This window comes from Schistocerca gregaria, chromosome 11, assembly GCF_023897955.1.
Source record: "Schistocerca gregaria isolate iqSchGreg1 chromosome 11, iqSchGreg1.2, whole genome shotgun sequence".
Classification (NCBI taxonomy): domain Eukaryota; kingdom Metazoa; phylum Arthropoda; class Insecta; order Orthoptera; family Acrididae; genus Schistocerca; species Schistocerca gregaria.
This window is the reverse complement of record NC_064930.1, coordinates 54,798,460-54,822,408: the sequence shown is the minus strand read 5'-3', so window position 1 is coordinate 54,822,408 and position 23,949 is coordinate 54,798,460. Positions and strand designations below refer to the sequence as shown.

General features: G+C 45.7%; 1 protein-coding gene across 1 annotated transcript in view; it reads left to right on the top strand.

Moving 5' to 3' along the window:
- Window positions 1–23,949, top strand: part of LOC126295183 (dnaJ homolog subfamily C member 11) — a 117,562-nt gene that overhangs the window by 34,205 nt on the left and 59,408 nt on the right. Inside the window, exon 5 of the mRNA XM_049987489.1 lies at window positions 5,945–6,061. Coding sequence (XP_049843446.1) covers window positions 5,945–6,061 — 117 coding nt within the window. The remainder of the gene's footprint in view (window positions 1–5,944; window positions 6,062–23,949) is intronic.

The following is a 23,949-nucleotide window of genomic DNA, read 5'->3' as shown; positions in this document are numbered from 1 at the left end:
GAACTGGGCAGGTTAAGGGGGGAGAAGGGTAAACAGGGGTGGGAAGTGGCAACAGGCATGAGGAACAGGCCAAGAAATTCTTCTGACAGCTTTGTTATTAATGTACAAAATAGGTTTGACCTGTTGCCTCAGTCAGAAACTGATGAGCCTCTCACAGAAGTAGATGTAGACAGGGCTCAACAAGCTTTCACCAGCAAATTGATTAAGAATGTAGGGAAGTCTGCAAAGAGAAAGAAAGTCTTGTTGCTAGGTAGTTCGCATGCTAGGGGTGTGGGCCAACTTCTGCAGGATGAATTAGGGTTGGATTACCAGGTCACAAGTTTTTTCAAACCTAGTGCTGAACTTGGGCAGGTTACAGAGGATTTAGGTTCACTATGTAAAGGTTTTACTAAGGAAGACACCGTGGTTATTGTGGGTGGGCCGGGCAACAGTATCGACAGAGATCCGGGGTACAGCATAAAGTGTGACCTGGCAAAGATTGCATCGGCATCGAATCATACCAGTGTTGGGTTTGTGTCGGTTCTGGAGTGCCACGACCGACCTCATTTGACCTCTTCTGTCAGGAGAGTTAATTTGGAGTTGGAACGGCTACTTGGATCTGGTGCAGGGTCTCACATTGGTGTGGTTCCTGTTGATTCACTCTGTAGGTGGGACTATACTAGACATGGCCTACACCTCAACAGGAAAGGGAAGGGTAAACTGGCTGGGCTGATAGCAGGAAATTTAAAGGGAGGAGGAACTACATCTCATGGTGGAAACTCTTTTTTAGTGTAAGATCAGTGTCCAGTGGGAAAGTCAGCCAGGCAAGTACTAAAGATGTTAAAAAAGTTCAAGATACTCACAAAAGTAAAGTGAAAAATACTGTTAGTATATTTCATCAAAATATTGGGGGATTGAAGAATAAAATTGATGAGCTTCTGCTTTGTTTAGAAGATATAGAAACCGAGAATGTAATAGATATACTATGCCTGTCTGAGCATCACATTGTCACTGATATGCAAAAGGTTAGCATCAATGGGTACAAATTAGCTGCACATGTAAGTAGAGATAATATGATGAGAGGAGGAGTTGCCATATATGTCAAAAGCTTCCACAGTGCAAAAAATTTAGAAACTAAAAAATAGAAACTAAAAAATATGGAAGCATGTGCCACTGAACTTAAACTAAATGATGGCACTTTCATAATTGTAACAGTGTATAGGTCCCCCTCAGGGAATTTCCAGCTATTTCTAGAAAACTTGGATGCTTTGTTGTGCTATCTGTCAGACAGGGGGAAGCAAATTATCATTTGTGGGGATTTCAATGTTGATTCCCTGAAAGAGTGTAATAGGAAGAATGACCTTTTAGTATTACTCAGTTCTTTCAATTTGAGCTCCGTCATTGATTTTCCTACTCGGATAACAAAGAACAGCAGTACATTGATAGATAACTTTTTTGTAGACCAAGATAAGTTTAAGGACATAAATGCTTATCCTGTTGAGAATGGTCTTTCAGATCATAGTGCACAGCTTGTTACAGTACATGACATAGCTCCATGCAGTATAATAAATCAGACTTTCAAAGCAGTGCGTTCAATTAACAATATAAATATTGCAAACTTTAGGGAAAGCCTACAGCAGCTAGACTGGGATGAAGTGTATAAGGAACCCGATGCAAACTTGAAATATAACTTATTTCACAATACATTTTTAAGGGTATTTGAAAATTGTTTTCCCAAGAAAATAGTTAAACATAATTCCAAGAAAACATATAAAAAACCTTGGCTAACTAAAGGAATAAGAATATCTTGCAACTGTAAAAGAGAACTGTATCTAACAGCAAGAGGGAGTACTGACCCCGAAATTGTTCAATATTATAAAAACTATTGTGCGGTACTAAGAAAAGTTATTAAAAAGTCCAGAAGCATGTGTATCATGTCTGAGATCAGTAACTCTGATAATAAAATTAAAGCAATTTGGAATATTATTGAAAGGGAAACAGGGCAACCAAGAGCACAGGAAGACTTTAGTGCAATAAAACTGAATGACAAGTGCACTAACAAACAATCAGAAATTGAAAATATTTTGAATAATCATTTTTTAAATGTTGTGGAGAAAATAGGATCTAGATCTTCACTAGAAGAGGCAAGGCTATTAATAGAAGAGGCCATACCTGCGCAGTTTGAAACAACTGTAATTCCACCAACCTCTCCCTCTGAAATCAGTAAAATAATAAACTCACTGAAAAGTAAAAGCTCTTACGGAATTGATGGCATTTCGAGCAAAGTACTTAAAGCTTGTTCCCCACAGATAAGTAGGATTCTCAGCCACGTATGTAATAGCTCTTTGGAGCATGGTGTTTTCCCTGATAGACTGAAATATGCCATTGTAAAACCATTGCATAAAAAGGGGGATACGTCGGATGTCAACAACTACCGCCCAATCTCTCTTCTGACAGCTCTATCAAAAATTTTTGAGAAAGTAATGTATTCAAGAGTAGCCTCCCATATTTGTAAAAATAAAGTACTAACAAAATGTCAGTTTGGTTTTCAGAAAGGCTTTTCAACAGAAAATGCTATATATGCTTTCACTGATCAAATATTAAATGCTCTGAATAACCGGACATCACCCATTGGTATTTTTTGTGATCTCTCAAAGGCCTTTGATTGTGTAAATCATGGAATTCTTTTAGATAAGCTAAATCATTATGGTTTGAGTGGGGCAGTGCACAAATGGTTTAATTCATACTTAACTGGAAGAATGCAGAAAGTTGAAATAAGTGGTTCGTGTAATGTTAAAACAACAGCTGATTCCTCAAACTGGGGGGCTATCAAGTACGGAGTCCCACAGGGTTCGGTCTTAGGTCCTTTACTGTTCTTGATATACATTAATGACTTACCATTCCACATTGACGAAGATGCAAAGTTAGTTCTTTTTGCTGATAATACAAGTATAGTAATAACATCCAAAAACCAAGAACTAAGTGATTAATTGTAAATGATGTTTTTCACAAAATTATTAAGTGGTTCTCAGCAAACGGACTCCCTTTAAATTTTGATAAAACACAGTATATACAGTTCCGTACAGTAAATGGCAAAACTCCAGTAATAAATATAGAATTTGAACAGAAGTCTGTAGCTAAGGTAGAATTTTCAAAATTTTTAGGTGTGTCCATTGATGAGAGGTTAAACTGGAAGCAACACATTGATGGTCTGCTGAAACGTCTGAGTTCAGCTACGTATGCTATTAGGGTTATTGCAAATTTTGGTGATAAGAATCTCAGTAAATTAGCTTACTATGCCTACTTTCATTCACTGCTTTCGTATGGCATCATATTCTGGGGTAATTCATCGTTGAGTAGAAAAGTGTTCATTGCACAAAAACGTGTAATCAGAATAATTGCTGGAGCCCACCCACTGTCATCCTGCAGACATCTATTTAAGGATCTAGGGATCCTCACAGTAACCTCACAGTATATATATTCCCTTATGAAATTTGTTGATAATAATCCAACCCAATTCAAAAGTAATAGCAGTGTGCATACCTATAACACCAGGAGAAAGGATGATCTTCACTATGCAGGGTTAAATCTGACTTTGGCACAGAAAGGGGTAAATTATGCTGCCACAAAAGTCTTTGGGCACCTACCAAACAGCATCAGAAGCCTGACATAGCCAACCAACATTTAAAAATAAATTAAAAGAATTTCTGATGATGTAAATAAAATAGAAAGAAACTTCCACATGGGAAAAATATATTAAAAACAAAGATTCCAAGACTTACCAAGCGGGAAAGCGCCGGCAGACAGGCACATTAACAAAACACACAAACACACACACAGAATTACTAGCTTTCGCAACCGATGGTTGCTTCTTCCCACATCCTTTCGTCTTTCCCTCTCCTTCCTGAAGAAGCAACCATCGGTTGCGAAAGCTAGTAATTCTGTGTGTGTGTTTGTGTGTTTTGTTAATGTGCCTGTCTGCCGGCGCTTTCCCGCTTGGTAAGTCTTGGAATCTTTGTTGTTAAAAGAATTTCTAGATGACAACTCCTTCTATCCTTCTACTCATTGGCTGAATTTTTAGATATAAACTAAGTAAAGGAAAAAAAAAAAAAAAAAAAAAAAAAAACAACTTAATCATTAGTGTCATGCAATATTTTGTGTAATGTAATTTCTTGTACAGACATCTTTTATTAACCTGACACGTTCCACATCATTACGAAGTGTCGTATTCATGATCTATGTAACAAGTATTAATCTAATCTAATCTAATCTAGACATCTGAACATGATTGCTGATTTTAAGGCTTCATCAGGATGCTTACAAGGACTTGGACATGACCAGGATTGTCGTGGAATTGCAGGGAACAATTTCCATTGAATGAAAAGCTGTCAGAAATGTCACGGTGCAACACTGGATTCAGAAGTTTCTGTTGGGTATCTTAAGAGATTACCAACCTCAAAACATCTACAGCAGTGATAAGGGCAGTCTATTCTACAGTGTACTTCCTAATAAAACATTAGCTGAGAACAGTGACTCACACAATGGAGGGAAGAAAAGTAAAATTCACACGACAGTTCTGTCTCGCCATAAATGCAGATGGATCTGACAAGTTTACCCACTTGTGATAAGAAAATCCAAGGACCAAAGGTACAGCAAAGGTGTAAAGACAAAATCTATGGAATACAAGCCCAATAAAAATTCTTGGATGGCTAGATTTTAATGGAAAAATTATTAAAAGAACGAGACATCAGGATAAAAAAGATGATAGTTCTTCTTATGGATTGATAAGCAGCACATCTCCCCAAATAGTTTGAGTGAAAGTTCTCTCTGCAAACTACACCAGTGTTCGACAGTCACTTTATTTGGACATTACTGCAAATTTCAGAGGGGAAAAAAATGGTTCAATGTTTGATAGTATTGCCTGACGCAGGAAGTGAAACTATCTGGATTACCTTACTACAAGCTTCGGACTTTATTTCAGCTGCCTGGAAGATGGTATCAACTGTTTCCGTAAAGTCGCTACGTTCCTGGAAGAGACTGCCACTGGTGACGATGACGGTTGTTATGGTGAAGTCGTGTCTCGTAATGAGCTGGTTGTACTGGAGGGTGCAGATTTCGTCAGTTTTGTACGTTATGACGGCGATCTCGTCGTGTGTGCCGTTCTGCAGTATGAGGAGATTATTACTGATGTGTTCCAACAACACAGTGATGCTGAAGGACGGAGATGGGGGTGATGACCAGAGTTCAGAATAGTTATTTTCTCTTGAATACTGTATCTGTGTTGTTCGTACACTACAAAGTGCCAATTTACAATACAGGAGCTAATTTCTCTAAAGCAGGACGGAATAATATTTTTTTCCATTTAATATCATAGTTTATCTTCATCGTTTGGAAAGTTTACACATGTAGGCTAAGTTTGTGTGTGTGTGTGTGTGTGTGTGTGTGTGTGTGTGTGTGTGTGTGTGTGTGTGTGTGTGATGAGTCGGTCAGCAAGGACATTGTATTTTGTATACAGAGATATGATGATCATTTGTGATGTCCTGGAATAGATGGTCATTGTCCTTGTTGTGTGCTGCCAAAACACATTGTGTTCATAAATATTAATACAAAGTGACTTAAGCAGTAAAATTATTTCATAAATTTGTAACACAGTTGATGACATTAACAAATCCGGTTGGTTGGTTTGTAGGATTAAAGGGACCAGACTGCTACGGTCACTGGTGCCTAACAAATCCGGTACACTGCAGATAAATTTAAATAAAACACAACTGGTTGTTGACAACAAGTCTTTTCATTGTAGGTGCCTGAGCCAATCTTTCTTATCTGAACAATATTCCAAAATAACTTCTTTTTTTAAATTTTAGTGAACAGTAAAAACTTAAAATGAAATAATTGATAAAACTGTGCAGTGTCGTTTTTGTGATTTCCGGGCTGTGATATTAGTGGACTGCTTCTGTCTTTCCAGGGAGCGCGAGGAACGTCGGCTGCAACAGCGCACCAACCCTAAAGGCAATGTCACGGTCCACATCAACGCAACTGACCTCTTCAGCAGATACGAGGACGATCTGGAGTATGAGAATATGTGAGTAGCGAGCGTATCACTGAATGGCGCCTTGTCGGGCAGTGTGACCTGACAGGTAGATGACACCATTTTGCTGGATAACACAGGGCAATTAAAAATGCGTATAGCAGTTGTCGGCAGCTGTAGCTATTTTACACACAGTCACACATTGATAAGATTTAAAGAGAATGTAAAGACAGTTTTAAAAAAAAAAAACTTTTTCTTTGTACTTTATAGGTGTTTTATATGACTGTCCTCGATTACACAGACAACTTTTAAGCAATCATTTCTTGGATACCGTACAATCTACGACATATGTAGAGCTGCCAGTGTGAGCGCATTAGAAATGTGCATTTCCAGTTCTGGAATTGCTTTCGGCTAAGGAGCCACATAAGCAAGGTCTGCCGCGTTCCTAAAAAGGAATTTACAAGTGTGTGGAGATCAGGACACAGTGTCGTCCTGTCCATTACGACCGATACGACAGTATGGAAGATGACAATTTAAAAATGTGCCACCATCTATTCCCCATCTTGATAAGAGTTATCCGTGGCATCTGTATCGAACTGTGCCATCAGCCAGTGCTCGAGCAGGTCCAGGTGAATGTTTAAACACATTTCAGTGAAGAAAAGCGGCCCACACAACTTTTATGCTCTCATCACACAGAATGTATTAACTATCGGTGAGTTGTGCTGCTGTTCCATTACACACGAGGGCTTTTCTGTACCCCATATTTGAATTTTGTGCCACTTAACCTTGTCACTTAATGTGGAAGGTTGTCTCGTAAAAAGTGAGGTGTGCAACAAATGTTTTTCCATCCGTGGTTTCCAGCATTTTCGTAGCATAATACGCACGTTTGACATAGTCTTCATACTTCAGTGCCTGTCGGATACGAATTAGGTGCTTGAGGAGGTGTCTTTGACTATTAATCACAATGTTCTGAAACTACTTAAATTTTGATTAGAAATTATCAGCAATGATAGCTAAATACTTTATGCACAAAGAGTCACCTTTGTTCTCCCAATGCCGTCGTCAAAGTGGGTGAAAGAGCAGACAAAGGTTTTTCCCCTATAATGTGGAAGTTTCAGCTACAATCAAAAGTATGAGGATGCAGAAGGCAATGAAAACCACATGATACATATCCTCAGGTCATATGAATTGTAATTTTAAAAAAAATCATGATGACCTCTTCATTGGCAAGATTCAGAATTAATCCCATATTTGGATCTGCAGGAGAGAAATGCTAAGTCGGAGGTGACCATGAGAACAAGATTGAATAACCAATGAAACATTAATGTTTTGTGAGACAGAGCATGGAATGTCAGAAGTCTGAATATGGTAGGAAAAATAGAAAATGTGTAAAGGGAAATGCAGAGGCTCAGTCTAGACACCACAGTGGCCATTGAAATGAAATAGAAAGAAGATAAGAATTTCTGGGCAGTTGAGAATAAGGTGATATCAACAACAGCAGAAAATGGTGGAAATGGGAGTAAGATTCGTCATGAATAGGGAGTAAGGCAGATAGTAAATTCTGTGAACTGTTAAGGGATAAAGACACAAAGGAATTAACCACATTAGCTGCCAGTGGGCATCAATTTATGTCAGTGGGGCAGGTTGAAAATTTTTGGTGGACCAGGATTCGAACCCAGGTCTCTCGCTTACTAGGCAGATACATTGATCTCTACGTCATCTGGACACAGTGGTCACCACAACTGCAGTCTCTCATCAGACTCAAATTCTCAACTTAAATCACACACTACTGATGTAGTACCCCTGCTCATTAGCCTCATTATATGTGGCATCTCACAGACTCCCATAAGAATTCGAGCTTGGTGTGCATCTGCACTGAAGAAATCATTGGCTGTTGAATCTTGGTCCGGCACAAATTCTCAACTTTCTCCAGTGACTTAAATCAAAAACACTGGCAGCTGATGTCTCTTAATTCCTTTGTGCCTTGATCCATAGTGGCTGCAGGATCAAAAATGTGTCTGTTCTTTCAGGCATGTCCGAAAGAAAAGGCACCACATACATAGCACAGGGATACTGTATTAACTGTATTATAAGATTCCCTATTTCCTTCTCATCCCATGTGGTAAGTCCCCCTGACCCTCCGTTCTTGGTGACTTTCCTGACATCTACCACTTTTCCTAGACTTCTCCAGTCCTGAATAAGATTTTCACTCTGCAGCGGAGTGTGCGCTGATATGAAACGTCCTAGCAGATTAAAACTGTGTACCCGACCGAGACTCGATCTCGGCACCTTTCCTTCGGTGGCTCAGATGGTAGAGCACTTGTCTGCGAAAGGCAAAGGTCCGAGTCTTGGTCGGGCATACCGTTTTATTCTGCCAGGAAATTTCTCCAGTCCTTTTCCTTCACCCCTTCTTCCTTTGCCTTCAACCCTTCTGCCTGAAGAAAGAGCCACTGGCTCCGAAAGCTTACCTAATTACGAGGACGGTCTCTCTCTCCCCCTCCCCCTTCTGCTGCTCCCCCCCCTTCTGCTGCTCCCCCCCCTTCTGCTGCTCCCCCCCCTTCTGCCGCTCCCCCCCTTTCTGCCGCTCCCCCCCCCTTTCTGCCGCTCCCCCCCCTTTCTGCCGCTCCCCCCCTTTCTGCCGCTCCCCCCCCTTTCTGCCGCTCCCCCCCCTTTCTGCCGCTCCCCCCCCTTTCTGCCGCTCCCCCCCCTTTCTGCCGCTCCCCCCCCTTTCTGCCGCTCCCCCCCTTTCTGCCGCTCCCCCCCCTTTCTGCCGCTCCCCCCCCTTTCTGCCGCTCCCCCCCCTTTCTGCCGCTCCCCCCCCTTTCTGCCGCTCCCCCCCCTTTCTGCCGCTCCCCCCCCTTTCTGCCGCTCCCCCCCCTTTCTGCCGCTCCCCCCCCTTTCTGCCGCTCCCCCCCCTTTCTGCCGCTCCCCCCCCTTTCTGCCGCTCCCCCCCCTTTCTGCCGCTCCCCCCCCTTTCTGCCGCTCCCCCCCCTTTCTGCCGCTCCCCCCCCTTTCTGCCGCTCCCCCCCCTTTCTGCCGCTCCCCCCCCGTTTCTGCCGCTCCCCCCCCGTTTCTGCCGCTCCCCCCCCGTTTCTGCCGCTCCCCCCCCGTTTCTGCCGCTCCCCCCCCCCGTTTCTGCCGCTCCCCCCCCCGTTTCTGCCGCTCCCCCCCCGTTTCTGCCGCTCCCCCCCCCGTTTCTGCCGCTCCCCCCCCCGTTTCTGCCGCTCCCCCCCCCCCGTTTCTGCCGCTCCCCCCCCCCCGTTTCTGCCGCTCCCCCCCCCCCGTTTCTGCCGCTCCCCCCCCCCGTTTCTGCCGCTCCCCCCCCCCCGTTTCTGCCGCTCCCCCCCCCCGTTTCTGCCGCTCCCCCCCCCCGTTTCTGCCGCTCCCCCCCCCCGTTTCTGCCGCTCCCCCCCCCCGTTTCTGCCGCTCCCCCCCCCGTTTCTGCCGCTCCCCCCCCGTTTCTTCCGCCCCCCCCCGTTTCTGCCGCTCCCCCCCCCCCGTTTCTGCCGCTCCCCCCCCCCCCGTTTCTGCCGCTCCCCCCCCCCCGTTTCTGCCGCTCCCCCCCCCCCGTTTCTGCCGCTCCCCCCCCGTTTCTGCCGCTCCCCCCCCGTTTCTGACGCTCCCCCCTTTCTGCCGCTCCCGCCTCCCCCCCCCCTTTCTGCCGCTCCCGCCTCCCCCCCCCTTTCTGCCGCTCCCGCCTCCCCCCCCCCTTTCTGCCGCTCCCGCCTCCCCCCCCCTTTCTGCCGCTCCCGCCTCCCCCCCCTTTCTGCCGCTCCCGCCTCCCCCCCCTTTCTGCCGCTCCCGCCTCCCCCCCTTTCTGCCGCTCCCGCCTCCCCCCCTTTCTGCCGCTCCCGCCTCCCCCCCCTTTCTGCCGCTCCCGCCTCCCCCCCCTTTCTGCCGCTCCCGCCTCCCCCCCCTTTCTGCCGCTCCCGCCTCCCCCCCCCTTTCTGCAGCTCCCGCCTCCCCCCCCCCTTTCTGCCGCTCCCGCCTCCCCCCCCTTTCTGCCGCTCCCGCCTCCCCCCCCTTTCTGCCGCTCCCGCCTCCCCCCCTTTCTGCCGCTCCCGCCTCCCCCCCCCTTTCTGCCGCTCCCGCCCCCCCCCCCTTTCCCGCTCGCCCCCCCCTTCTACCATCTCCCACTCTGCATTGATTGTGATTCTGCGCTACATAAACTCTACAAGCAACACACATTTTCGGTCCCAAAACATGGTGGCCATAACCTTTCTGTTGTGGTTTTGAGTTTTGTTCGTTTGTTTGGTGAATTTGGATGCACCTGTTGTTGTGATTGTCATTTTGGTTCCAGTTTGTTCTATTGGATCCAAGTTTATCTGCAGTAACAGTTGATTTCGTAAAGTTCTCTCCTTCATTGTGATAATGGTCGAGGAAATTCAAAGCTGACGCAACTCGGTGACTTTTGTTGGCATCCGTCAATATGTTTGGGACCTGACGAGCACAAAGTTTTTTGTAGCCTACATGTTCAGTAACAAAAAAGTGTATGACAGAGCTTGAAACTTCGAGAATTCCCATAGACAAAGCAGCTATGGTGAACTTACGATTTTCTCTAACCATTCTCTGAACTCGTTCGACAAAGTTGGCTGTAATGACAGACGTGCGTCCTGCGGCCCCTTCATCGTGCATGTCATCCATAAACTTTCAGCACCATTCGCCCACAACACTGTCGGTCGTCAAGTTATTACCGTACACTCGGCTCATTCTCCGATGAATTTCTGCTGCACTATTCCCTTCTGCTTGCAGAAACTGAATTGCACTTTGTAATTCACACTTGGCAAGAGCAACAATGACAGCAGCCGTTTTTACGTGGCTGTATTGCAATGCAGACTGATGCCCTGAGGTCGGCAGTTGTGTAGTGAGAGAGTTGCGCTGTAGCCTACAGTGCGTGTGCACTTTCTGCCACTCTATACTAAGCAATCGGAGGTTGGAAAAAAATGGCCCTTTTTCAACCTTCTTTTACTTGTGTTTTCTGGTGCCACATGGTGAATAAATTTTTTATCTATCCAATTAAATTATTTTGTCAAAAATTGTTTGTTTTTCATTGTTCTATTATAAGATGAGGTTTTTCCCCAAATTTGGCATTCGGAAAGTACTGAGTCGTCTCATAGTCACCGATTACACTATTGTTGAGGTTAATGATTTGATGTAGTTTAATAGAGTGTATGGGGGTTGTCTTACATTTACAGATGAAGCTTTGGCCATTGAGGTTACATGCAGATTTATTTTGCAGAATTCTGAAAGGCAGGGCCGTGCAAACGAGATTTCCCAGTGTGCCGAAGCACTCGGTACAGCATCGAGATTGCTCGAACAGTCGTGTGACGTTCAACTCCCGTGGTGCTAGTGCAGTGGATACGTGAGAAACGGTGGACTAGCCGCTACAACCATCTATTGATCTGCTTAAAATTTGACAATTTTGCGGAGTACTCTAGGAAATAGCACCAGATTCTATCATTGTACAAACTTTTGTTTTATTCAAACAAGTTTGCAATAAAAGTTCTCATGCATGTATGCGTATCGTGTACAAACATTAATGTTACTTTTTAATTAAAGGTAACATTCAGAAGGAGAAGTGATCTTCAAAAATCATTACTTGATTCTAAACACAGATTAGTATTGTATTTGATTATGAGAGACTATAAAGATTTTCTAAGTGGGATGTAAATGAGACATTCACTTGCTGTTCATATATTAGAACACCAGGTAAAAGAGATTACCAGCTTTTAATCACCTTTAGAACATGACGGTGATATTCACATGAAAAGAGAATGAAAATTAACCTAGAATGAAATACCTAACAGATGAAATCATTTATATTAAACTGACTGTAATTGTTGTTGTCAGAATAGGTTACAGTGGCAAGACCCATTATGGAGAGCGTAGTACCGACAGATGCAGTCTCTCGAGGGACGAGTGAAAGTTCAAGAATTGGACTGAATCGTGTTTGAGATATTTCATTAATGCCTTAGTCGCTGTTGCTACATATTACTCACACCGTAGAAATTATTGCAATCTGTATACCGCAGTTTCTCGAGCACAGCACTACAGAACAGTTGGAGGGAGAACAGTGACACCAGAGTGGCTGAGAGCTAGTGGGGTGTAGGGAGGGAAGTGGTGAGTAGACAGCAAATTACATCTTGTTGCCAGCTGTGGGAAACAAACAGTGTACTTTGGCCTTCTGTGATCACGCACCATGTTTAAACTGCAGTGTGTTCGAAATCGAAGTGACTTTAAATTTGTATAGTATTCATTCCTGCAGGAGACAGTATGAGTATAGCTAGAGGTCAGTGGCTTACTTACACTTTTTGTGCTACAGTGTTGTCGACACTGACTGTGAGGTATGAAGGGAACGAACCGGGGTGCGTCAGCTGCTAATTCTACACATCCAATTAGAGAGCAGTGGGCAAACAGTGTGTGTCTGGAATCAAGTGGCATTGCAATAGCATTGCAGCAGTATGGAAGTGAAATCCAACATGTATTTGAATAGAAACAGCTGTGTTCTCAGGTCCCACAGTAATCACAACCTTGGAAATCGCAACATATTTTAAGAAACAGCCAGATATTGGTGGTGGTGGTGGTGGTGGTGGTGGTGGTGGTGGTGGTGGTGATCGTGATTAAAAATAGTGACACCATAGGACAATAGGATTTGTAAGCAAAAAAGGTAAATAAGAAGACTGTCGAAAATTAATGTAAAACATTTCTTTTTCTTTATTTTCTTTTTCCTGTTTTATCTAAATGAAGACAGCCAATCAGTGGCATAGATTTAGAATAGGTATAATGTTAACTTTGTAGGCAGATACTTTGTCAGTAAAACAGATTCTAATTTTGATTAGTCAGAATATGTTACAAATAAATTTTTCTCAAGAAGCCTTAAAAAAAAAGCAGGGTTGTTTTAAATACTCTTCCCAATGTTGACTTTCAAATGTAAGATCAGTACTTTCCAATGTTTTTTCCAGCACATTATTAATTTTAAAACATGAAACATTCCAACCTAACCTAGATCTTGGGCTGTGCTACAGGTCAGTCTGTCATTACAACCAATATTTCAAGTCAGGAGGAATTGACAGATTAATATCACACTCCAGCAGTCTTTGTCACTAAATACACAGTAGAAAACTTTGGGGTATAGAATGGCTTAAACAAGGTGAGAATGGAATTTTCATTGTGCACTCACAGTGTAGTTCACATTTATTTATCATCAATGACACATTTTGCACACTTGTGTTACGAAATATGCCTCTTTTGAGCGGCAAGTTCTTAAAGAGTCATCTTGAATCTTCACAGTTATGTCTTCTGGATGTGGAGGGCTACGCGGAGAAGCCAGTAATCGAAATGGGAACTTGTTGGGAAATCACAAGAATTATTAAACTTTTATACTGCTACTAATTACTAGCAATATAATTCACTTTATACAACTGCTAATATTTCTGGTAATTTAAGCAGTGGAGTGAGGGGAGGAGGTTTCACACATTGCATAAACAATGTCATTACGTTCATTCACAAACTTAGAAATTAACCTTACTTCTGACAAAAACGGTGTAAAGATGCTGTGGCATCTCTTCCAGTTCTGTCAATATTTTGAATTACCACTATATCGAGTGACTGGAAATGCAGTTCAGATACCTGTGAACGTAATGTGATTACAATCTGTATTCTAAACAAAATTGTTATGGTCCTATGTGGTAATTAGTGGTATGATTCTCAACATCACACTATCAATATTTTCACACCTGTTCCGTTAATTCAGAATTAGAGCCAAAGGAAGAACATAAGTAAAATGTAGATGTTACTGACTGTTTGTCGATATGAAATTCTGTCTGTGGGCAAGTGTCCTAACAGCTGAGGAAAAATCGTTGGAAATATTAATACATTTCATGTAACTTTTTATCAGTTGGGTTATTGAAATGTTAACCTTAGGTGCTGAAAAGTAATCACCTATACACGCAAGAACGTATTTCTTGAATGTATTTACATGGTTCACTTCTTACTTGCAACTTATGATAGTGAAATATCTACCAGTGATAAATGACAGAAATCGCAGAAGTCACAGAATTTGCACAAATTGCAGAAAAGCATTAGTGGAGTGCGGAGGGATACAAGTTGTGAAATCGTTAACTGCAGTTTTTAACTGTGACAAATTGCAATTACCAAAAAAGTAGCGTTCACGGAAGTCACTGATATCGGAAAATCGAAGTTTAGCCGTCCGGCCCTATTGCACATGACGGCGTCGCCCTATGTGTTTCTGTGCAATCTTGTGTGCCAAAAGGTGTAAATGAGATGCAAGAAGGATCATGGGAAGAAAGTGAGGAGAAGAACACAGATACCATCCCATCTACCCTTCAGGAGATATTTTCAACCTTGGACTGTTTAGAATGATTTGCTTCAACATATGACATCACTGTTGGGTTTACAGTTGCTATAGTTACAAGTGGTTGTGAAATTGCAAGATATTTTTGTTCCTGCAAATGTCAACGAACCATGCTTAAATTTTTTCCAAGCAAATAGTGTTATTTGTGAGTACTTCCTGTTTTACAACCTAACATCTCGATTGAGCTAATTACCAATATGCTTGTACAAGGAGCTTGACTCTAATATAAAGTAATTTATATTGTAGTGCAGGGCCGGCCAGAAATTCTGCATGCGTGCGGTGCTCTTGCACACGCGCAACTTCCGGGTCACAACGTGCACGCCGCAGCCGTCAGCGTTCATGTAGTGCATGTTTCTACGCACAGATGTCGCTCCTCTGTTACACAAAGTGCGTTGTCGACACTTCGTTTGTATATCACAACCTGGGCTGTAACTGTAAGATCTGTTGCTTCATCGAGCGGAACAGAGAAAGCAACAAAGTATTTAGCCTTATTTATTAGCTGCCTGTGCAGATCGCCGGCCATAGCACTGATACATCTTGCCACTGTTTGTTTGGATAGACTGATTTCTTGAAACCTGCTAACGTTCGTGGGACACGCAAGTTCTGCAGCATCAATCAGACATTTCCCAGATTGTGCAATTCTTAATGCGATTTTAAAACTTGCTCGCAGTGAAGATTTAGTGTTTTTGTCATTCTCGAAAATTGAAAACAGTACAGTGTACAGTAAAACAGACGTAAATGTAACACAAGAAACTAAGCGTTCAAAAAGTATCAGTTACTTTGACGTACAGTAAAATCGAGTTGATGTGTCTCATCCATTTTCTGAAGGACATTTAATTTTGCTTGCTGTTCTTCACTGTTGAGTACACTACACTCTTCTTTGTGATATGTATTGTAATGTCTTTCAATTGAAAACTTACACTGGACGCCTATTATTCGGCGGCACAGCAAACACTGTGAGTTTTCACCAACGACTACAAAAAAGAATCCCCCCTGCGGGTTCGGGGGTACGAATAGGCCCGCGGTATTCCTGCCTGTCGTAAGAGGCGACTAAAAGGAGTCTTCAAAGTTTCGGCCTTATGTGATGGTCCCCACTCGGGGTTTGACCTGCCATTTTCAAAATTTCCATTGTTAGTGCGTGCCATTTGGGGAAGGACGCCTTACGTGGTGTTTTTCTATTGGTCCATCGTGCACCTCCATATTGCATGCTATCTATTGTCGTGTGGAGGGATTTACACCCCATGTCTTCTGGGTTGCCTCCTCGTCTTGTGCGCAATCCCCTTCTTAGCGCCCACGGCAACTGTGGACCCTTTCAACACCTAAAATCCAGCACGGTAGCCAGTCCGTTGTGGTGGGGTCGTCATGTACCCTCTTGGTGGTAGCCCCCTGACCACGCAGGGATCGCACTACAGATGCCAGAGCTGTTTCCTCCCCATGCATGCCAAGGAGTATGTGCCCATCTTGTCTGGGGCACGGGGACTCCGGGCAATGGGATATTGGCCAGGTACCCGTTGCTTTGGCTGGGTGGCGCCCTTGGGGAGAGCCCTCGTTCGGAGTAGGTGGCATCTGGGCGGATGTGGCGCAATGAAGCGCAATAAATCTCACCAAGCTGGTGGTCGCACTGCCACCAGCGTCTCTAAGCGAGGCAAAATTGAATTCGATGCTGCACAATATGATCCTCAGTCGTTCCCCTCGTTGGCTGCGCCATGGGAGGGACGCAGATCTAGTGCCAAGCAGGAGCCTTATGTACCACAATACCTTGTCTGCAGCAGGACTGATGGTGACTCCTTTCTTTCGACAAAGCCTATGTTTTTTGTGGAACACCTGGAGGTTAAGTTTGGGGAAGTGGCGGGTTTGTCTAAAATGAGGAATGGGTCCATCCTCCTCAAGACGGCCTCCCCAGCCCAGTCACGGGCGTTGCTCTTGTGTGATAAGCTGGGAGACGTCCCTGTTACCGTCACTCCCCACAGTAGCTTAAATATGGTCCAGGGGATTATTTACCATCGCGACCTCTTGTTACAGTCCGATGACGAGCTGAGAGCTGACTTGGAACGACGTGGTGTGCATTTTGTCCGTCATGTGCACAGAGGACCCAAGACCAACAGGGTGGCCACCGGTGCCTTTATCTTGGCCTTCGAGGGTGCTGTATTGCCTGAGAAGGTCAAGGTAATGGTTTACCGTTGTGACGTCAAGCCATACGTCCCTCCCCCGATGCGGTGCTTCCAGTGCTGGAAGTTTGGGCATATGTCCTCCCGTTGCCCATCCAGTGCCACATGTCGAGATTGCGGACGCCCCTCTCATCCCGATTCTCCATGTGCGCCTCCGCCTGTCTGTGTCAACTGTGGGGAACACCACTCTCCATGCTCGCCGGACTGCCCCGTTCTTCATAAGGAGAGGAAGATTATGGAATTTAAGACCCTGGACCGGCTTACTTATCGCGAGGCAAAACTGAAATTTGAAAGGTTGCATCCTGTCCCTCTTCAAACTTCTTATGCTGCAGCTACGTTATCGTCGCCCTCGCGGGCGGCAGTTGTCGCCTCCTCTGTGCCGCCTTCAGTTGCCCCCCTTGTGTCTGGGGGCAAGCCTTCCACTGTTGCCCCCTTAGCAGTTGGGGGCAAACCCCCTTCTGTCACTCCCCCCGCACATGCTTCAGGAGTGACATCTGCTCCAAAACCAGGGGGCTCGATCCCTCCCCCTCCCCCTTCTCTGCCGGCGTCGTCTCTGCCGGCTCCTCTCTCGCGGAAGGGGTCCCTCGGGGCCCTCCCTTCTTCCGTTTCTTCTGCTACCCCGCCGGATGTCAGCCAGTGGCTGAAGGTTCATCCACCTGCTGGTCGTAGGGCTTCTGCGTCGTCGTCAGCCTCCGACGCTCCTTCAGAGAAACTCTCCCAGCCCTCTAAGCCAAAGGACAGACGCGAGAAGAAGGACCGGAACGTGTCCAAGAAGAAGGACGCTCCAGCAGTTTCAGTACCGCCTGCTGTCAATAGCTCTGGCTCTGGGGATGCGGTGGAGATCCTCGCCTCTGCCGCGGATCTCGCCCTCACGGAACCCTCGGGGACCTCTCCTATGGACACAGCTGACTCTCGCTCGGTGGCGGCCGTTGACTCTGCGGCGCCGTCTGCCTCTTAGTGGACTTAACGCCCTCCCAGTCCCTTCCTGCTTCCATTCTCCAGTGGAATTGCGGCGGTTATTTCCGCCACCTGCCTGAGCTCCGGATGCTTTTGAGTGTTTCCCCTGTTCTGTGCATTGCTCTTCAGGAAACTTGGTTTCCAGCAATGCGGACCCCGGGGATACTATAAGAACCGCACTGACTGTCAACGAGCTTCAGGTGGAGTTTGCCTCTTTGTTCACCACTCTGTCTGTAGCTCACCAGTACCCCTTCTGACGCCTTTAGAGGCAGTCGCTGTCAGGATTGAGCTCTCGCCGGCTATTACTGTTTGCTCTGTTTACGTTCCTCCGTATGGACAACTCCCCCGACATGTCTTGGCTGCGCTGCTGGCTCAACTCCCGCCGCCATTGCTGCTTCTGGGCGATTTCAATGCCCACAACCCTCTATGGGGTGGGACTGTTTCCGATGACCGTGGTCGCGCTGTGGAGCAGGTGTTGGCTCAGCTCGACCTTAGCCTCCCATGCGTTTCAGTGTGGCCCATGGCTCGTTCTCGGCCATCGATCTCTCTCTTTGCAGCCCCGGACTTGTCCCATCCCTTCACTGGAGAGTTCATCCTGATCTGTGTGGTAGTGACCATTTTCCCATCTATTTGTCACTGCCCCAGTGTCATTCTTCTGGGCGCCTGCCCCGCTGGGCTCTCCACAGGGCTGACTGGCCGGCTTTTACTTCCGCTGCCACCATTGCTTCTCTCCCACAGGGTGACATTGACGAGGTGGTCCGTGTCTTGACCTCGTCAATTATTTCTGCGGCCGAGACTGCCATCCCTCGCTCTTCTGGACTCCCTCGGAGGAAGTCTGTCCCCTGGTGGTCGCCGGAGATTGCTGAGGCTATTCGCGACCGTAGGCGGGCTCTCCAGCGTCATAAGCGGCACCCGTCTCTGGAGACCCTCATCGCCTTTAAGAAGCTCCGTGCCTTGGCCCGTCGTCTTATTGCACGGCGTAAGCAGGAATGCTGGGAGACGTACATTTCAACCTTGGGCTCCCGTGTCTCCCCGTCGCTCGTGTGGTCCCGCATCCGGCGGATTTATGGATACCAGACCCCTATGGGTGTCCCTGGAATCTCCCTGGACGGCGCTGTCTGCACGGACGCCGCCACCATTGCTGACCACCTTGCCACGCACTTTGCTACGAGCTCTGCGACTGCAACTTACCCTCCTGCCTTTTGCTCTCTAAAGGAGCGCGCCGAGCGGACGCCGTTATCGTTCCACACACGTCGTTCTGAAAAATACAATGCTCCTTTCAGCGAGAGGGAATTCCTCGCTGCCCTCGCCAATTGCCCTGATACAGTGCCAGGACCGGACTGCATCCACGCGCAGATGCTGAAGCATCTCTCCAGGGACTGCCAGAGACACATCCTCACCATCTTTAACCGCATTTGGAGCGAGGGCGTGTTCTCGTCGCAATGGCGAGAGGGTGTTATCGTTCCCATCTTGAAGCCCGGTGCGGACCCTCTGGCGGTGGACGGCTATCGTCCCATAACACTAACCAACGTTTTGTGCAAATTGCTCGAACGTATGGTGGGGCGGTGTTTGTGTTGGGTCCTTGAGTCGCGCGGTCTCCTCGCTCCATCCCAGGGTGGCTTCCGTCAGGGCCGGTCTGCTGCGGACAATTTGGTGCGGCTGGAATCTGCTATCCGTACGGCCTTTTCCCGCCGTCAGCATCTCGTTGCTGTATTTTTTGATCTGCGGAAGGCATATGACACAACATGGAGGCATCACATCCTTGCTACGTTGCGCGAGTGGGGTCTTCGTGGTCAGCTTCCAGCTTTTCTTCAAAACTTTTTATTGCGCCGCTCTTTCCGGGTGCAAGTCGGTGCCGCCTCTAGTTCATCTTATATACAGGAAAATGGGGTCCCGCAGGGCTCGGTATTGAGCGTTTCTTTATTTCTAGTGGCCATTAATGGTCTGGCTGCAGCTGTTGGGTCGTCGGTGTCTCCTACTTTGTATGCCGACGACTTCTGCATCTCATTTAGCTCAACGACTACGGGAGTCGCCGAACGCAGGCTGCAAGCAGCCGTTCGCAAGGTGGCATCATGGGCTCTGACTCATGGATTTCAGTTCTCTGCGGCCAAGACTCGAGTTATGCACTTCTGCAGGCGTCGGACGGTCCACCCTCATCCGGAACTTTACATCGACGGTCACCTACTTGAAGTGGTGGACACTAGCCGCTTCTTAGGACTCGTCTTTGATGCCCGGCTCACATGGGTTCCTCATATTACTCAGCTGAAGCAAAAGTGCTGGCAGCACCTCAACGCCCTCCGCTGCCTGAGCCATGCGTCTTGGGGTGCAGATCGCAGCACGCTGTTGCGATTGTACAGAGCCCTTGTGCAGTCCAGGCTTGATTATGGGAGCCTGGCCTATGGGTCTGCATCGCCCTCAGTGTTGACGTTGTTGGACCCCATACACCACTGTGGGGTTCGGCTTGCAACTGGCGCTTTCCGTACGAGCCCCGTGGATAGTCTGCTGGTGGAGGCCGGGGTTCCCCCGCTGCAGATTCGCCGCCACCGACTGCTCGCCGACTATGCTGTCCACGTGCATTGCTCACCGGGCCATCCCAATCATCGCCTGCTTTTCCCTGCCAGGGTCCTCCCTCTGCCCGACCGGCGACCTAGGTCTGGGCTTTCCATTGCTGTCCGCGTCCAGTCCCTGCTGTCGGAACTGGGGTCGTTCCCTCTTCTGCCGCCCTTCCGGGCCTGTGCACCCACGCCTCCCTGGTGTATGACCCGTCCGTCCGTCCGCCTGGACTTGGCACGGGAACCCAAGGACTCGGTTCCGCATGTGGCCCTCCGTCACCGTTTTCTTGCACTCGTCGCCTCATTTTCAGGCTGTGAGCCTGTCTACACTGATGGTTCCCTGGTGGATGGTCGTCCTGCCTACGCTTTTGCTCACGCTGCCCATGTTGAACAGCGCTCCTTGCCGGCTGGCTGCAGTATTTTTACTGCAGAGCTGGTGGCCATATTGCGCGCTCTTGAGCATATGCGTTCCTGCTCAGGTACGTCCATCGTCATCTGCAGTGACTCCCTGAGCAGCCTCCAGGCTATCGACCGCTGCTATACCTCTTCTCCTCTGGTATCCTTTATTCAGGAGTCTGTTTTTGCCATTACCCGCTCTGGTCGTTCGGTGGTCTTTGTTTGGACGCCAGGTCACGTTGGCATCCCGGGGAATGAACGTGTCGACAGGCTGGCCAAAGGGGCGGTCGACGCCCCCACTTTGGCGATCGGCCTCCCGGCTCATGATTTGCAGCTGGCGTTGCGCCGTAAGGTGCTTCAGATGTGGCGTGACGAGTGACGTAGTCTGACTTCTCCGAATAAACTGCGGGCTGTCAAGGAGACGACCGATGTGTGGCAGTCCTCCCTGCGGGCTTCTCGCAGGGACTCTGTCCTGTGTCAGCTCCGCATCGGCCATACCTACCTGACGCACGGACATCTTTTTGCGTCAGGAGGATCCCCCCCTGTGTCAGTGTGGGTCTCGGTTGACGGTCGCCCACATTTTGTTGGAGTGTCCCCACCTGCGCATCCTCCGGCAGACTTTTAATCTCCCGGGCACGTTGCCTTTGGTTTTATGCGACGATGCCTCCATGGCTGACGACGTTTTAAATTTTATCCGTGGTAGTCCTTTTTATGGTTCCATTTAGGGGGGACCTGTCCCTTTCCCTTTCTGTGTATCTTGTCCTCGAGTGTTTCATTGGTTGCAGATTTTAATGTGTGTATTCGGATGGTTGACTCTTTCCCAATTTTTGTACCCATGGTCAGTCAACCAGTCTCCGACCCTCTTATTTTCTTCCGTTTCTTTCTGTCCAGTGTTCGTCTGTACTCTTCTTGTCTCTAGTGTTCGCTGACACATTGGTGTTCTTTCAGTGACTGGGGGGAGGGGCGTCTCCTCCCCCCTTGGGGTTTTACCTGTTCCGTAAATTTTGTTTCGCCGGTTTTTTGGAATGGGGGACTGATGACCTTAGCTGTTTAGTCCCCCTTAAACATCCCAACAACAACAAAAAAGAATTGCAGTTCCCAGTCATTTTTAAATGACTGATAACATAGATCTCCCGTCCTTTGGTTTTTCACAGTACTTGCCATTTCTCAGTACTTCTCTGTTAAGGTTACGGTCACCAGGGGTAAACGAGACTGGATATGTTGCGCTCTTGCTTGTACCATAGGGAAGTGAAGCCGCCGCCGTTCATTTAGGACACATGTCTAATAACAGATGTCGCTGTCGCACACATGCGCACCACTTCCGCATGTCTGCACACTGTGCAGCGTTTGGCCGGCTCTGCTGTAGTGTATTATGCATTACTGTACTACTGTACATGTATACAAATTAAAATCCATGTTTTTCACTTAACATGAACTCTTGATTTATGGTAGCTTCAGAGTCATGTTATAAAGGTTATACTGTATATGATATTTACAAGAACCAAAAGGGAACAATAAGAATGTAAACATGCCAAAACAATAGTTCTGGATGTACAATAATAATGGACGTGTGCTAATTAGGTTGAGACAATGTGCACTAGTATTGAGCAGATCCAAAATGTTTGAAATATGTGGTACTGTTTGCAAGTAGTATTGGCAATATCGTTGCCATTCGTTCACATCTGCGGGCTTAATTTTGTTTTTTCTGTTGTGTTTTTATCTGCTAAAATGAGTTCAAAATAAGAAGAAAGGTTGGCGAGAAATTAAGAACTATTTTTGTGAGATGTTGTTCACTAAATACACACAGCACCACTCTGCGACTCCAGGAAAAGATATTCTTTAAACACAGCTTTTGGACCAGACGAACCATACTAGGTACTGCAAGATATTATTATACATTTTTATTGAACAGTCGATGGAGAACGTCAGTAGTGCCACACAAGAATGTTCACCATATTTGGGCTACTTAAGCCAGTTGCATCAAATGATGAGCTGCAGCCACATGAAGTTGCCATTTATATCATACGACAAGCTCAGATCGGGAATGCGTGCTCAAGTACATGAATGTGTGGAGATAAATTTGTAGCTAATAGATGATAAGTCAGGGAGTATACACCTCAGGACAACTGGGGAATCTGGGAATGTATTAGAATTCGGGGAATTTTCCATTGTTTCAGTTACCAGTTAAATTTTTACAATTTTGGCATTGATATTCCAACAAACAATTTTGCTTTTTATTATACACACATAATTCACTTTTCTATCGAAAGTTGAGGTGTTTGATGTAACATGTATTCAGCCAGCTAATCCATTAAGTGTTCGGTGCACAGCAGTGAAATTTATAATTTTACTTGTCAGAAATATTCAGTTGCTGCAATTTAAGCTCTGCTCTCGGGATCCTACCTAACCACACACTTGGAAAAAAGTAGCAAAAATGTGTGACGACCAGTATTATTTATGGGAAAGCTTACCCTTTGTTGCAGCTGTAATGTAAGTATAGGGTCAATCCAAATGAATTGGTCCAGTTAAGTTGGTTGCTTGACCACTTTCAAATATTTTTATTTTTTTTATATGTGATTACCCTATAATTGAGAAGTTCAAAACAGTTTTTTAAAAAATTTTACCTTTCACCTTTAGTGAATGGTGGCCATTTTCATTTGTAAGCCCGCAATGGTTTTTCAGTCTAGAGACATTAGCGAAAATTTTAATATTTTTGTACTGGGTTAAGTTACAACATTGCAATTGACGTGATTGTTTTTAGAAAAGTATCCTCTACAATGTTGTCTATTTCACAAAATACCCTAAATTCCAAAATAACCAGTCAAAATGACCTCCGAAGTTTGGTATCCAAATTTACAAAAATCCACTTTCCATGCTGAAAAATTAGAAACAAAGAGTGATTTATGAGTCTATTTTTTCCTGTAGTTAGATATCATACAATACTAGCCTCATGTAGAGCAAGAACTATTACAAACGTTTCCTAAATTTTTTCTGAATTTTTGAAATTTGAAAATTTTCATTTTATGGAAATTTTGGGGTTAGTTGTCTCAGGTGGGACTGAATATAAAAATGATTTTTGCGTAGTTTCTACACCTATATGATAGCAACGTACTGTAAATTTTTCAACATTGATATCTGACTGTGAACAAAGATGTGAATTTTTGAAAATGTGGATATAATCCACATTACTCTACAACTGATCTTATGGCTGTTGCATATTCACATGTGATATTGGCAGGATGTAATAAATTATTATTGAAGTAAGGTACTGAATTATATAAAAAAAAGTGGAACGTCACTGAAATTAACATTTATATCATTTTGACATACTTAAAATAAATATTTTCAATTACAATCATTCAAGATGGGACTGTTCGTAAACCCGGTGGTGAATGTTAAGAACACTTATTTCTTCAAAAAGCTTCTGTGATATAGAATAAGACCTACCAGTTGCAGTGGTAAGTTCAAGCACTGAAAGTTTCCCTAAAACATTTT